The sequence below is a fragment of the Nothobranchius furzeri genome, chromosome 15, assembly GCF_043380555.1.
Source record: "Nothobranchius furzeri strain GRZ-AD chromosome 15, NfurGRZ-RIMD1, whole genome shotgun sequence".
NCBI lineage: Eukaryota > Metazoa > Chordata > Actinopteri > Cyprinodontiformes > Nothobranchiidae > Nothobranchius > Nothobranchius furzeri.
In genome coordinates, this window is record NC_091755.1 from 43,843,738 (window position 1) to 43,859,923 (window position 16,186).

Here is a 16,186-nt window from a genome sequence, read left to right on the forward strand (position 1 = left end):
AAGACACAGATGCAGACCATGACATTCAGCCCTCACGCCGTTTTAAAATGCACTGAACAAATAAAATGGTTTGTAATAATAATAATAATAATAATAATAATAATAATAATAATGAATAATGAATTTGAATTATTAAGCCTTTCAATGCACTCAAAGGGTTTTCCATAATTCACACGCTGCTGGTGATGGTAAGCAACTATGTAGCCACAACTGCCCTGGGGCTGTCTGACAGAGGCTACGCTGCCATTTGGCACCATCAGCCCGTCTGAACACCACCAACATATTTAAATTTACCTGGAAGTTGTCGAGGGTAACCCAGGATGGGGAATGCTACCAGTAGAGCAGCTGCTCCGCCTGCAAGGAACCCGATCCACCAAGCTCCAACCCAGTGAGGGTTGTCAGGAGTCATTTCTGTCCTGTAGAACACACAAAATACATAACCAGCAATCCTGTAGTGATCCCAATGAAGGATTAAAAAGTGTTATTCAGACTGCCCCCTCTCCAACATGTATACTGCTTGTCCAAAAAACATCTCCACCTGGATTTACCTAACCAGACAGGCAGGAGCCTCCTATTGGATAATTACTGCATGGGCGACTCTCTCTCAGCTGCAACAAGTTATTTAACCTAACTAGTGCAATGAGCTGCTTCTGATTTCATCAACAACCATGTGGAAAGACACATCTGTTGGTGGTGGAAAATATGTTAGTCTGTGTGAGAAGGGTCAGATCATTGGCATGCATCAAGCAGAGAAAGCATCTAAGGAGATTGTAGAAATGACTTAAACTGGGTTATAAGACGTGTCCAACGCATACCGTAAATCCTCTAATACAGGCCCGGGCCTCTATTTGACTCAAGCTCAGCAAGCTCCAGGCCTTTATTGGAAGGAGGGCCAGTATTAGAGGCAGGCCTCTATTTCCATTTGAGCAAAATGAACTAATGTTCATTGGAGTTTTTGACAATTAAAATTGCGCCCACATTTTCAAAGTTAAACACATTTCTTTTAACAACGGTAGTTTCTGCTTCAGTCCTCTCCCCCCTCCCCCTGCTTTAGCCCTCTCCCCCCTCCCCCTGCTTCAGCCCTCTCCCCCCTCCCCCTGCTTTAGCCCTCTCCCCCCTCCCCCTGCTTCAGCCCTCTCCCCCCTCCCCCTGCTTCAGCCCTCTCCCCCCTCCCCCTGCTTCAGCCCTCTCCCCCCTCCCCCTGCTTAGCGCCACAAACTCACTGATGCGCCTGCAGCCTCTCGGAGTTCCTGCTGCTCTAAACATTAAAATAATTATTTCATTTTCTGTTCCTCACTTCTGATTACCTTCAATGGTGTCTGTATGTTGCAACCAGCAGGTACAAAAACTAACTTGTTTTTATTTGACTATTTTTCTGTCCTGTCTGTTTATTATCTTCCTGCATCTCCTCTCAGTCCTAAAGAGAAACTGCTACCTGGGTTCATATATATTCACCTCATGAGTTACCTTTGAACTGCAGTTCTAAAAGATCTACCGACCGCTAAAACAGCGGAGTGCTCGCTGTTTGTCGGCCGTATCAGTGATCAGTGCGTCGGAGGACAAGGTGATGCGCGCAGCGCCCCGCTCCACAGCATGCAGCAAACACATCAGGCGCAAATAAAAGACAGAAAACATTAAAGGAAATGAACTGACATGAACGATCGCGTGTTAAATTAGTTTTTGAGGTGGCGACACCTGATTGTTACTGTGGCCGTGCTCAGGAGGCAGATCTACCGACCGCGAAAACAGCGGAGCGCTCCCTGCTTGCCGGCCGCAATCGTTCTGCTAGTTCCTATGTGCTGATTAGCGTGTTGTGTGAGTGTTATGTAAGCCACAGGGAAGGTGATGTGTGTTCTGTGGAGCGGGTTGAATTAGCATGGTTAACTGACACCGTGACTCTGTGTGGTAGGAGCGTGATAGAGGATCGTGTCTGTAGCGTTACAAAGCGTTGAAGAAAAAGCCTAATAAAGATCTGCGTGAACCTCTACTGCCTCCTGCTGGTTGATTTGGGGACTATAACCCTGCCGCTGGGACGCTCATACTTGCTTGTTACTACATTCCACCCGGCCACAATAAGAGACCGGCCATTATTTACCTCAACTGACTCTGACACCGGCCACAATTGGAGACCCGGCCTTTAATTGAATACCGGCCTGTATTGGAGGATTTACGGTATTCAAACGGGCCTGATGAGACCAGATAGACCCTGTTCCAGAGTGATGGTGCATCAGAATCAGAATCAACATTATTAACAACGCCCAACATCCTGAAGCATAGAAAGCTGTCTCTGCAGTACAGCCTGTCCAAGGCTGCACACACAAAACATGTAGAGCAACACAGATACAGGCTGGGACCCTGTCTTCCCACAGGGAGATTAGCAGCCTTATGCCCGGATCACACTGATGCGATTTTTGGCCATCTTAGCCAAATCCCTCTTCCTGAGCAGAATCGTGACAAAAAAACGGTCAAAGATAGGGTGGTTTGCATGTCGGTGAACATACAGTGTGACCGGCTCTGCAACAGCTTTCTGAGCCGTCTCACGACCAAATCAACCTCAAAAAGTTTTCCAGCACTGCTTGAATACCTACGACTCTAGTCTGTATTTGACGAATGAAAACACACCTTTGGGACGCCGCAGAAGCAAGACTCCGCCTCTCTGAGCTTCAGTTTCAATTTATGTTTAAGTTTGGATTATAAACTACACACCAGTTATTTTTCTGTTAGTAGCCCGAGTTAAACAGGAGTTATACTAAAATAATCTACCTACATTTGTTGACCATTAGAAAAATTGTGATTCTGTGATCTGTGAGAGCTGAGGGGAGGTGTACCCACAAACGTAAAAATTAAGACACAAAAACATGAGATCCCTTTTCTGTTGGTGGAAATTTCACATATTCAACTGATAAGGACGGTTCAGCAGCATTTCGTTGCAGAGATTGTTCCGGCAAGATCCGGCTCAAATTAAGCACAGCCTAGAAGTTATTTGTTAGTGTGAAGCAAAAATCTTTTAACCATTAATGATAATATAGTGGTGCGTGAATCTACAGATGTCAGGATCTGGGGTGAGTCTGCACATTCAACTAATTACCACCAAGTCGTTGCAGGTGAGCGGTGCCGGAGAGTGGCCAGCTGCGGTGTGTTTCCCATCACCTGCCAGGGTTTATAAGGAGCTGGGAGATCACTTCACCTCGCTGGAAGATTACTCAACTTGGGTAGTTCTGTCTTGCCTTTAGTACAAGCTACAGTTCTTGTCACAGTTTATAGATCGCTACAGTTATTGTTATCTCAGTCCTAGTAGCTACAGATGGTGTTTGTGCTCTTAATGAGCGTAGTAATCATTCGCCCTGCTTTCCTCAGGATCATCTTCAGACCTGCCTCATCCAACCTCAGCCATAATCTGGAACCGTGCTACAGATCTCCCTCCTCCTGGTGGACCCCCCCGCTCTCCTCCGCTCACCTCTTGGATCACGCCCCAGTACCAACACCTCTGCCACAGCTCACCCCAGATCTGCCCAGACATCAAAGCCAGCTTCCTACAGTAAGACTCCTCCGAAGAATTTATTCCACTTCAGCCACAAGATCCTCACCTCTGTCTATCCTACAGACCCCGGCCACCGGAAAGAGTGCTCTGCGCCTTTGCTACCCATCTCCACATTTTGTGGTGCCTCTTTAGTTCAGTTAAAAAAAATAAAATTGTATCTTATTTTTTCCTACCTCTGTCTCCGAATCATTCTGCATGTCTTGGGTCAGGAAACTCCCCTCAGTCATGTCAGAATCTTCCAGCCATACTCCTGACTCTGCAGAACCCCCTTCCCCATCCATCTCCGACACGCTGGCTCTCCACGACCGGACCTTACAAGCCCTCATGGAACAAACTTCGGCCTCTAATCAACGTCTCCTCCGTATGGAAGCACTGCTTCAAAACCTGCACAGCAGTCAGCCCCCAGTTACGGAACCTCCGGAACCAGGAGCTCCACCCGGGGCCGTTGCTCAGGAACTCCCAGCTCTCCAACACTTCCGGGCTGCCCCCTCACCGCCTGCCGACACGTTTGAGGGTGAGTCCTCTGAATGCCAGGGTTTCCTGCTTCAGTGCAGGCTAGCCTTCGGACGTTCACCTCATTCATTCACTACAGAATCTGCTCGCATTTCATATGTTGTTGGTCTGCTACGCGGGCGAGCTCTCCGCTGGGCAGAGGCTAGGAGCCATGATGAAACATTTTTAACCGGCTCTTATTCTGAGTTTGTTAAGGATTTTAAACTAACCTTCGGATGTGAGGAGACACCTGGTGACGTGGCACATAAGCTGCTTCATTTATCTCAGGGGCGAAGATCGGTAGCTGAGTTCGCCATAGACTTCCGGACCTACGTGGCTTCCTCGAGCTGGAATGAGGAGGCTCTAAAAGGGGTTTTTTCTAAGGCTTTGTCTGAGAGGATTAAAGACCAACTGGCGTTCTGTGCTGAACCCGCCACTCTAAATGGACTGATCGATCTGGCGATCCGCATTGATAAAAGACACCGGGAGAGACAATCAGGTACTCGTACACCTTCACCTAATTACCCTTCTCAGTCTCCGTCGCAACCTAAAAACCAGAGCCCGAGGGAGGAACCCATGGAGCTGGGTCGTACACATCTGGACCCAGAGGAGAAGCAGCAATGCCGCAGGTCAGGTCTGTGTTTATATTGTGGACTCGCAGGCCATTATGTCTCGAAGTGTCCTTCACTAAAAGACAGGGCCCGTCGTTAGGAACGAGAGTAATGATGGGCAGTATAACCAGTGGAACCTCTCGTAGCATCATTCCCTGTACCGTAATTTCTAGACTTCACGCCCTCGACTGTCACGCCCTTTTAGATTCTGGCTGTGAGCAGTCCCTTATGGACTCTGAGCTGGTGAAACAGTTAGAACTTTCCACTGTGCCTCTATCTACGCCTCTAGCGGTCTCGTCTCTAGATGGTAATTCTCTCACCACAATAACTCACCGCACAGCTCCCCTCACTCTCAGAATATCCGGTAATCACACTGAAGAACTCTCGTTTTTTGTTTTTCCATCACAAAACGCCCCTGTAGTTTTGGGTCATTCCTGGCTCTCAGTCCACAACCCGCACATCAACTGGCAGTCAAACTGCATCGAGACCTGGAGTCCCCGCTGCTCTGAATCGTGCCTCAAGTCCGCACTCCCTTTCTCCACTAGGGACCGCCCGACTACTTCTGTGCCCCCAGACCTCTCAGAAGTTCCCAAATGTTACCATGATCTTGGGAGTGTTTTTAGTAAGGAACATGCAGCCACCCTTCCGCCTCACAGACCATTTGACTGTAGTATTGAGCTACTTCCAGGAGCTCCTCTTCCTACCAGTCGCCTTTACTGCCTCTCCAAACCTGAGCGGGAGTGTATGGAGAAATACATATCCGAAAGTTTGGCTGCTGGACTGATTCGACCCTCAACCTCCCCTTTGGGAGCGGGGTTTTTCTTTGTCCCCAAGAAGGATGGCACGCTGCGACCGTGTATAGACTACCGGGGACTCAACAACATTTCTGTGAAGAATAAGTATGCCCTGCCTCTCCTGTCATCCACTTTTGAACCCGTGCAGGGCTCCACTGTCTTCACCAAACTAGACCTCAGAAACGCTTACCACCTGGTCAGGATTAAGGAGGGGGATGAGTGGAAGACTGCTTTTAAGACTCCACTTGGACATTATGAATATTTGGTAATGCCTTTTGGTCTGACCAATGCTCCGGCTGTCTTCCAGGCTTTAATCAATTCTGTGCTGGGGGATTATATTAACCGTTTTGTTTCTGTCTACTTAGACGATATCCTGATTTTCTCTAAGAACATTACAGAGCACAAGGAACATGTGAGGGCAGTGCAACAGCGCCTCCTCCAGAACAGATTGTTTGTGAAGGCGGAGAAGTGCGAGTTCCACGTACCCTCTGTCAAGTTCTTGGGCTTCATCCTGGAGAGTGGTCGTTTGAGGGCGGACCCAGAGAAGACCCAGGCCATACTGGACTGGCCCACGCCCACCTCCAGGAAACAACTACAGCGTTTCCTGGGCTTCGCAAATTTTTATCGCCGTTTCATCCGCAACTACAGTCAGGTAGCGGCCCCTCTAACCAGTTTGACGTCTGTTTCTAGACCTTTTGTTTGGACCCCCCAGGCCCAAGACGCCTTTGCCCGACTGAAGCATAGCTTCACCCAGGCTCCTGTCCTTACCCGACCAGACCCCACCAGGCAGTTTACCATGGAGGTAGACGCCTCGGACGCTGGGGTGGGTGCTGTGCTGTCCCAGGTAAACCCACACGATAACGCTCTCCATCCCTGTGCTTTCTTTTCCCGGCGGCTGACCCCTGCTGAGAGGAATTATGATGTCGGAGACCGGGAACTCCTCGCTGTCAAGTTGGCTTTGGAGGAATGGAGGCACTGGCTCGAGGGAGCAGAGCTCCCGGTGGTCATCTGGACAGACCATAAGAATCTGGCCTATCTGAAGGACGCCAGAAGACTCAACCCCCGACAGTATCGTTGGTCCCTGTTCTTTTCCCGTTTCAACTTTATTATTTCCTACAGACCTGGCTCTAAGAACATCCCTGACGCCCTCTCCCGACAGTTTTCTCCTGACAGAGAACAAGAACCTGGGACCATCATTCCCCCCTCCTGCGTCGTGGGATCCCTGACCTGGGACATCCGTGATAAGGTCCTCCAAGCCCAGAAGTCTGACCCAGGCCCAGGTAATGTCCCACGTGACCTGCTCTTCGTCCCCAACCAGGTCCGAGGTTCCGTCATCCACTGGGCCCACACCGGACGCTTTTCTATGCATCCAGGAGTGGGACGCACTGTGGCCCTCATCCGGCGCATGTTTTGGTGGCCAACCCTGTACAAGGACGTGAAGGACTATATTGCGGCCTGCCACATCTGCGCCAGGGGTAAGATCTCCAACCAGCCACCTGCTGGTCTTCTCCAGCCTCTTCCTATACCCTCACGACCCTGGTCTCACATTGCCCTGGATTTCGTTACTGGTCTTCCCCCGTCTCATGGGTTTTCTGTGATTTTGTCCATAGTTGATCGTTTTTCTAAGGCCTGCCACTTGGTTCCCCTTAAGTCGCTCCCTTCATCCTCAGTCACTGCCCAACTTTTGGTTAAACATGTGTTCCGCCTTCACGGCATCCCTCAGGACATCCTGTCTGACAGAGGTCCCCAGTTTGTCTCGCAGCTGTGGAAGGAGTTCGCTGCCGCCCTGGGGGCAAGGGTCTCCCTCACATCAGGGTTTCACCCCCAGACTAATGGGCAGTGTGAGCGGTTAAACCAGGAGTTGGAAGCCACCCTGCGTTGTGTCTGTGCCACGAATCCCTCTACCTGGAGCGCCCAACTCCCCTGGGTGGAGTAGGCGCACAATGCTCATGTCTCCTCGTCCACAGGCAGGTCTCCCTTCGAGACGTCGCTGGGTTTCCAACCTCCCTTGTTCCCCTCAGACCAGGTGCGGTCCGCCTCCTCTGTCCCGCAGTTCCTCCGTGGCGCTCGGCGCGCATGGACTCAGACCGTTGCAGCCCTGGAACGGACGGCCGAGCGCAACAGGAAGGTTGCTGACCGGCACAGACGTCCTGCTCCTCTGTACGCCCCTGGACAGCAGGTCTGGCTGTCCACCAGGGACATTCGCCTGAAGTCCTCCAACTGGAAGCTCTCCCCTCGCTTCATCGGTCCCTACACCATTGCTGCAGTCCCGGGTCCCTCCACTGTTCGTTTGACCCTTCCTTCCTCCCTTAAGATCCACCCTGTTTTTCATGTGTCCCTCGTCAAGCCTGTTGTGTCTAGTCCCCTGTGTCCCTCTCCTGCTCCTCCTCCTCCTCGTTTCTTTGAAGGTGGTCTCGTCTACCCGGTCAGGAGGCTCCTCGACGTTCGTCCCCGGGGACGGGGTCGGCAGTACCTCGTGGACTGGGAGGGTTTCGGTCCCGAGGACAGGTCCTGGGTTCCGGGGTCTTTTATTGTGGACCCCTCTCTCATCGCGGACTTTGAAGCTTCCAGGGCCTCGTCTTCTTCCTCCGCCTCCTCTTCCTCTGCTGGGACGCCAGGGGGCGTCCGTTGAGGGGGGGTACTGTCAGGATCTGGGGTGAGTCTGCACATTCAACTAATTACCACCAAGTCGTTGCAGGTGAGCGGTGCCGGAGAGTGGCCAGCTGCGGTGTGTTTCCCATCACCTGCCAGGGTTTATAAGGAGCTGGGAGATCACTTCACCTCGCTGGAAGATTACTCAACTTGGGTAGTTCTGTCTTGCCTTTAGTACAAGCTACAGTTCTTGTCACAGTTTATAGATCGCTACAGTTATTGTTATCTCAGTCCTAGTAGCTACAGATGGTGTTTGTGCTCTTAATGAGCGTAGTAATCATTCGCCCTGCTTTCCTCAGGATCATCTTCAGACCTGCCTCATCCAACCTCAGCCATAATCTGGAACCGTGCTACAGATCTCCCTCCTCCTGGTGGACCCCACCGCTCTCCTCCGCTCACCTCTTGGATCACGCCCCAGTACCAACACCTCTGCCACAGCTCACCCCAGATCTGCCCAGACATCAAAGCCAGCTTCCTACAGTAAGACTCCTCCGAAGAATTTATTCCACTTCAGCCACAAGATTCTCACCTCTGTCTATCCTACAGACCCCGGCCACCGGAAAGAGTGCTCTGCGCCTTTGCTACCCATCTCCACATTTTGTGGTGCCTCTTTAGTTCAGTTAAAAGAAATAAAATTGTATCTTATTTTTTCCTACCTCTGTCTCCGAATCATTCTGCATGTCTTGGGTCAGGAAACTCCCCTCAGTCATGTCAACAGATACACTAACATTAAATTCAACAAATGCTAATGTGGTGTAATTTAAGATCTGAAATAAATCATGACAGGAAAACTATTTATTTTAAGCCATCATTCATTAGGGTAGAGTATTGGCCACATTATTAAAACACTTTGGATTCAAACAAATTGTTCATTCAACCAAATATGATTATATAAATGTATAAAATTATATAGTCATTTATGAGCCAGAAGACAAGATTTTCTCAAAGAGGATAGAAAATAAGTCCTGAGTCTTTTGTAGCCTTGAGTTCATTCATTTAAATACGTAAAATAGAAAAGAAAAGGAATATTTTACACATTACTCTACAAAGAATTTTTTCTCACCAGCTGCCACTGGTTTGCGTAGAAAATGACTTGTGCATTTGTCAAACTTCATTTTGTGCGTAAGTAATAATTATATATCAGACTGGTGATCTTTAGACTTGTAACACCAGTGTAGAGCCCCACAAACCATTTTTAGGTGAGTTATTCATTTTTATTTTCAGGGCTTCAATTAGACGAAGTGACACGGTCAACCATGGCTTCCTTTTGTCCACACGCTCTAGCATGGGCATCACAGGGAAAGCACACGCCTGGTTTGAATCGTACCTCACAGGACGATCATTCAGCGTATCTTGGCTTGGACAATGCTCTACCGTGCACCATCTTGCCACAGGAGTCCCCCAGGGCGCTGTACTAGGACCTCTTCTCTTTGCCATATACACCACCTCACTGGGTGAGATCATTCGATCACATGGCTTCTCCTACCACTGCTATGCAGACGACACCCAGCTCTATCTGTCATTTCCACCGAACGACCACACTGTCTCTGCACGTATATCAAACTGTCTCTCTGACTTGTCAACATGGATGAAATCCCACCATCTCCAACTCGACCTCTCTAAAACTGAACTACTCGTCATCCCAGCAAAACCATCCATACAGCACAATATCTCAATCCAAAATGACTTCCTATCTCTGGCTCCTTCAAAGGCAGTTGGAAATCTGGGTGTTGTGATTGATGAACACCTAACCTTTAAAGATCATGTTGCCTCTGTTGCTCGTTCATGCCGCTTTGCGCTGTATAACATACGAAAGATCAGACCATACCTAACACAACATGCCACCCAGCTCCTGGTGCAATCTAATGTCATCTCCCGCCTCCATTACTGCAACGCCCTTCTAACTGGTCTTCCAGGCTGTACTGTGAGACCTCTTCAAATGGTCCAGAACGCAGCGGCGCGTCTGGTCTTCAATCAGCCTAAAAGAGCACACGTCACCCCTCTGTTCATTGAGCTCCACTGGCTACCGCTAGCAGCACGCATCAAATTCAAATAGCTAACACTAGCATACAAAGTCCGAGATGGTACGGCTCCCATCTACCTGAATCCTCTTGCAAAGGCTTACGTCTCGGCCCGGCCGCTCCGGTCATCACAGGATGGTCGGCTAGCAGTGCCTACACCACGCTCAGGACAATCCAGACTCTTCTCATGCATCGTTCCACAAATGTGGAATGACCTTCCTAACACTACCAGAACAGGAGCTTCCTTTTCAATTTTCAAGAAACTCCTGAAGACCCTGCTCTTCAGAGAGCATCTTCTTAACTAGCACCCGTCCCCCCTCTCTACCGTCCACTCCTTGTTCCCTCCTCTCCATGACTGATGTCAATGTTGTTGTTATTGTTGTTGTTGTTAGCCTCAAGGGCAACATGCCGATTATCACTTGTAAGTCGCTTTGGACAAAAGAGTCTGCTAAATACATAAACAAACATAAACATAGTCTAACTGTCATTTAACGATTAAAGCAACAGGTACCAAAACTATCAAAGGATGTTTTGTTAACAATAATGGAAACCTTTCTAATCTTTTCCATCCATCCATTTCCATCCACTTATCCGGAGTCGGGTCATGAGGCAGCAGCCTAAGTCGAGAGGCCCCGACTTCCCTTTCCCCAGCCACTTGGACCAGCTCTTCTGGGGAAATCCTAAGGTGTTCCCTGGCCAGGTGAGAGACATAGTCCCTCCACCGTGTCCTGGGTCTACCTTTAGGTCTCCCACTGGTTGGATGTGCCTGGAAAACCTCACCAAGGAGGCGTCCAGGAGGCATCCTGACTAGATGCCCGAGCCACCTCAACTTGCTCCTCTCAAGCTGGCTGGCTTCTAATCTTTTGTTAAATTTAATCCAGGAAAACAATATTCCCCTTGTCCAAAAACTTGACTGTCAGATTGATTGGTCTGTCTAAATTGTATTAGCTGTGAGTGTGTGTGCGTGGTTGATTGTCATGTGTGTCTCTGTTGCCCTACGATAGACTGGCAAGCTGTCTAGGGTGTAACTCGCCTGCTTACCCAAAGACTGCTGGATATAACCCCCCCACCCCACCCCGGCCCTGCTGCGTGGATAAGTGAATATAGAAAATGGATGGATGGATGTGTTAAGTCTGGTGCTGAAAGTTGGCTCACGTCGGTTGGTTGTCTGTGTATATGTGGAGGAACTGAGCTCCCAACAGGTAGCCAGCTGCAGGACCCAGAATGGCTGCTGTGTAAAAGATCCCTGTAGAGCGAGAGAGCACAGAAACACAATCAGCAATCAGCACACCTACTTCCTGTGTCCTGCCTCATGTTTGAGTGGTTATAAAAAACCTCACTGATCCTCAAATGAAGTCCTGAAAGTTTGTGTTTCATAAAGAAAAATAAGTTTAGAACATAAAACTCTCAGGAGTTTCAGGAGAGAGAGAGAGAGAGAGAGAGAGAGAGAGAGAGAGAGAGAGAGAGTGTGCGTGTGCGTGTGTGTGTGAAATAATTACAGTAATTAATGTATTGATTGGTTTTTATATGAATATTGTGTTATAGAATATTTCAGCAGTGGGTGAAGCTCAATCTTAGCAGTGTTTCTCCAACGATTTGATTTCAATCAATCAATCAATCAATTAATACTTTATTAATCCCAGAGGGAAATTAGAGATTAGATAGAGATAGATCTTCGTAAAAACTCTAAACATATTTTTGTTTCATGTTAATGATTATGTGCAGTTACATCTGCACATAATCTGCTGAAATTAAATTATATATTGAATCTTTATTATATATACAAACTGGAGCAGTTTATACTTAATTTCATTCTTGGAACACAACAAGTCTCACATGAAAGCTCTGAGCCTGGCAGAACACGGCGCTGCAATCTGAATCAAACCAGCAACAACAGGTCAATCGTCCATGACACCTCCTGTTTGCGCCTGACTCCTAATTTATCTAGTAAAATGTCAGTGTGGTTATTTAATTCAATGTAAGAAAACGTAAGTGTTGTTTACTCACAAGCAGCGCTGTGTAAACGATGCCAGACAGTCCACGCAACAAGTTCTGAGTCTGACGGGCACTCCAGCCGTCATCCCGCTCTCTCTTCACTTTTTGTTGATAAATGTAACGAGTGTGGGACTTTAGTTGTGCGTCAGAATTATATTAAGAAGAGTAGATGCTATTACTGGGGGGGGGCAAATGTTTGTGTGTGTCAACAGATCAACAGACCTTTTAGCACACAAGTTTATCTTCCTAAAAGAAGAGCCAGTACATAATATAGAAACACACCATGAGTAGAATTTGAAATATTTGTGGATAGAATTAATAAAACTAAGATACACATGACACAAGTTCTCTCCAGAAGGTATTAGAGTTCATATAGCATTTAGTGATTGTTATAGTAAGGCAGAAGTCACTCAGGAGGCAGAGCGTTGCTCAGTAACCAGAAGGTTGTAGGTTTAATGCCAGCAACTTGCCCATGCTGGGTCTAAATGGCTACACTGGCAGAGTGTGACTATGTGAGTGCATATATACTAAAAAGTGCTACAGATACCTTGAAAAGTGCCTTATAAATCTGGCCATCAATGTTTTTATTTTTATGAAACCTTAAACGATGTGGAGCCCACACATGCCAGGGTACCGCAGTGAAATGCAACAGCAACCTGAGGGCCCAACAGACATGGATCAGAGGGGCCAAAGGGGGAGCCTGCCCCACCAAAGCCTGAACAGGTGAGTTTGAAGGAGACCACTGAGTCCACTGATCTCAGGCTCAGGGGGAGAGAGGTCCAGTCTGGAGGCAACAGCAGCAGATGATCTGTCACCTTTGACCTTTAGCCTGGTGCTGCACAACCAGTAGGCTTTGATCACTGGACCTCAGGGTTTTGGTGGGATTCACCAATAATTTTTGGCATTATAAAATAAATCCAATTATGCTGTTTAAAAATAGACTTTATCTGAGTCTAGAGTCAAAGATAACTGTGTGAAAAACGAGAAGCCCTCCCATTTCTGCTTTTTAGATTTGCTGTATTGTCTGCTAAAACGGTGTCACTGTGCAACAGTTCAGTCCGTTCCCAGTTTATGTTCTCTGTCAGACTGCTTTCCCTCTTGTAATCTGAAGTGACTGATAAGGGGGTGAGATAATATTGAGTTCTGCACATGTCTGGGTTTGAACTACAAAGTAAATAAAATGTGAAGGAGATTGTCCTCAACAATCTTTGGGTTTGATCCCGGCTCATTTCAGGCCCTTCTGCTTCCGAAGCCTCACTATCTTGTGTGTGCGTGAGTCGCTGTGGTTAAAAGCCTCTTTCTGGCTGAAAGTGTTATCCCCTTTGGCCATTTTGTACTTTCAGATTACAAAAGTAAAAAGAATTTAAAAAGTTAGACCAGTAAACAGTCTCATTCAAGCTCGCTGCTATAGGAGTGTTTTTGTCTTGGGGGATCTCATCATTGTTTTATTCAACGTGCAGCTGGCAGAAACAGAAGACTTTACTCACCTATGTAGACAGGCCCGTAGTTTGAGCTGACATTCTCGTCCAGGTACGTGACGCCTAATGTGTAGAGAGGCGTGGCGCCGATGCCGTGCAGGAACTGACCCAGCATGAACACAAAACGGTAACTGGACAGCCCTCCCCCATCCTTTTCCTTGCACAGACTGGTTTGGTTGGTGGGGCACATTCCCAGTTGTTCAGACAGACTGACCAGGTAGGGGGGTGTCGTGAAATGAGGCAAGGCAAACACCAGAGATCCCAGCGCCATGATGAGTATGCCCCATCCCAGCCAGCGAGGCTTGTGTCCTGTTCCACCAAAGTAGCTGACGAAAGCCAGGCAGATGCAAGCGGCAATGTCATAGGAGCTGGCGATGAGTCCGGCTTCATAGCTGCGAAGGTTGAAGCGTCGCTCAATGGAGGTCACCACTGTGTTGATGAAACCATTGATGATCATCCCCTGGAGAAAAGAGGCCACGCAAAGGAAAAGCAGCACCCAGCATGGGGTGTTGAAAATCTGGATGAATCTGGGCGTCAGAACCCCCCAACCACACAGCTGACCTGAGTCATTAGAGACCTGTGTTAACCCCAAGTAAGTCTCTGCAAATGGCTGCATGTCTGCTCCATATACCTGCCCGGGGAGCAGAGTAGCTCTAGTGGAAATCTGGGGACTAATAGGGTCCTCTGCTCCTGGCCTGTTTGAGCTTCTTGGACCAGAACCCACAGGGCTTCCTGTCTGGGGGTCCACAGGACTGTCCAAACAGTTACCCCCATCTGGAAGGCAGTCCTGCAAGTCCAGGAGCTTCTGTTTGGAGTTGAAAGAGGAGTTAGCATGAAGCAGCACTGACATCCCAGCTCCTGAGAAGTACCCGAGAGGATCTATGATCTTATATGATGTTCTGGTTGAGCCTGAGTCTCCTCTTGGTTTATAACCCACTCCTCTTGAGTCTGTTGAGCTGAATACGGATTCTTCAGAGTGTTTATCTGTTCAAATGGTAAAAGATGGTGAAACAAACCACAGCAATGGCATCCTGGGAAAGGAAAAAAGGAACCTGATGAAGTTCAACACAGCCATTACGATAATGATGCCTGTCAGCCTGAATGGATGACTCAACAACACATACAGCATTGTAACGTGAGGAAATATGGGTTTTCTGTGCCAAAGGTTGTACTTGGCCCGGCTGGGTCAGAGCTGGGTCGCTCAGAACTTTAACCCACAGATTAAGACCTTTGCCGACATGAAGTCTGCAAGAGTCTGCTGCAAACCATAACATCTGCCACCTGCAGTGCCAGAAGATGTTGTTCTCATGAAAGCTATTCATAATAAAAGAGTCTTACGCTTCCTTTGTTTATTAATGCTAAATAATCATTTTACCATTTTACTCATTATAAATGTATTTTAATCAAATGAATTATTATTATGCTTTGGGTAATCATAATAACTATAATGAATCAATACTTAATTAAATAATTTTTGAAGATGTTATAATGACCTTCACACACACACACTCTCACAGTAAACTCCAAAACACATTTGCTCTGACGCACGTTTGCTTTGAGAAGAGAAAGGCTTTTGGTAAGTAAGTGTTCATGATTCAGTTCGGTGTTTGACAACGAGAGAGAGAGGACGTGTGAACAACCGCTAACGGGGGAACGGGGCTGCGGCTCCTTTCTCCCCCCCCCCTCACGCTGTTCCTGCCAAGCCAGACAGGATAGCTGAATTGCAACCGCTAACGCAGACTCGTTCAGAGTCTTTGATTTTCTGAGTAATTTAAACTTAAGAAAGCGCATCTGCAAACGCTTCAACAACGTGTACCGAGGGCAACTCTGAACCGGGTCGCCAGCACACCTCCGTCTCCTCTGCCAGCCAAGGTGTCATCTGGAGTACCACACTCCCGGGTCCCGGATCTTTTTTTTTTTTTTTTTACCGTGTCCTGTCTGGCTGTGAAGCAAACAGAATTGATGTCTGAATGCTGGTGACAAGCCTTACAGATTTATTCTCAGGTGGAGCATCAAAGCGTTTGCTTTTAATGTCACGCCTGATACTTAAAACTTTATTGTTGTTGTTGTTGAATGCTTTATAATTCCGACCAGACACGGAGACAGAGGTGAAAGAGAAAGTAAAAGAAAAGGTGGTGGGGGGGGGGGGGGGGGGGGTTCCACAAAAATAAACAATGAACAAGAGTCTGCTTCTAGACCTGCAGAAAGAGACAAAAAAACAAAAGGACAAAAAAAGGGACACAACAACAATACAACAAGATCAAGCTATCACTGCGTCAACTTGATGAAAAAAATATATAATCAACATTGTTTAACTGAAGAATCACGATAATAAATCACAGTGCATTAAGTGCCCACCATAGTCTTAAGACATGTGTTTAACGTGCCCAAGCCCATACTTTTGAGAGCACCTGTGTGTGTACACGCGCTTGTTTATGTAAGGTTTCTCTATAGGAGCGTCCAACAGAGAGTGTGAGGGGCCACAGTTCTGCCCCCCAAAGATGTGTAGGAGACGGGGGGAGCTCCAAGTCCCAGAGATCCAGGCGCTGCCCCAGAGCACAGGAACCCCAAGGAGACTGCAACCAGGAAGGCCCCCGCCCCC

The 16,186-nt window shown here is 47.9% G+C and overlaps 1 protein-coding gene across 14 annotated transcripts in view; it reads right to left on the reverse strand.

Annotated features, from left to right (window-relative positions):
* slco4a1 (solute carrier organic anion transporter family, member 4A1) overlaps nt 1-16,186 on the reverse strand; it is an 80,320-nt gene that overhangs the window by 38,477 nt on the left and 25,657 nt on the right. For 12 of the 14 annotated variants that reach the window (XR_011516676.1, XR_011516675.1, XR_011516677.1 and 9 more), the window contains exons 5-7: nt 13,594-14,568; nt 11,267-11,357; nt 295-416 (exon numbers count right to left, since the gene is read on the reverse strand). Coding sequence is in view for 10 of the 14 variants with exons in the window: in XM_070544880.1 (XP_070400981.1) it covers nt 295-416; nt 11,267-11,357; nt 13,594-14,568 (1,188 nt within the window). In the remaining 4 variants the exon portion in view is untranslated. Of the gene's footprint in view, nt 1-294; nt 417-11,266; nt 11,358-13,593; nt 14,616-16,186 lie in introns of all 14 variants that reach the window. The other 2 variants (XM_070544881.1, XM_070544882.1) reach the window with 1 other exon arrangement.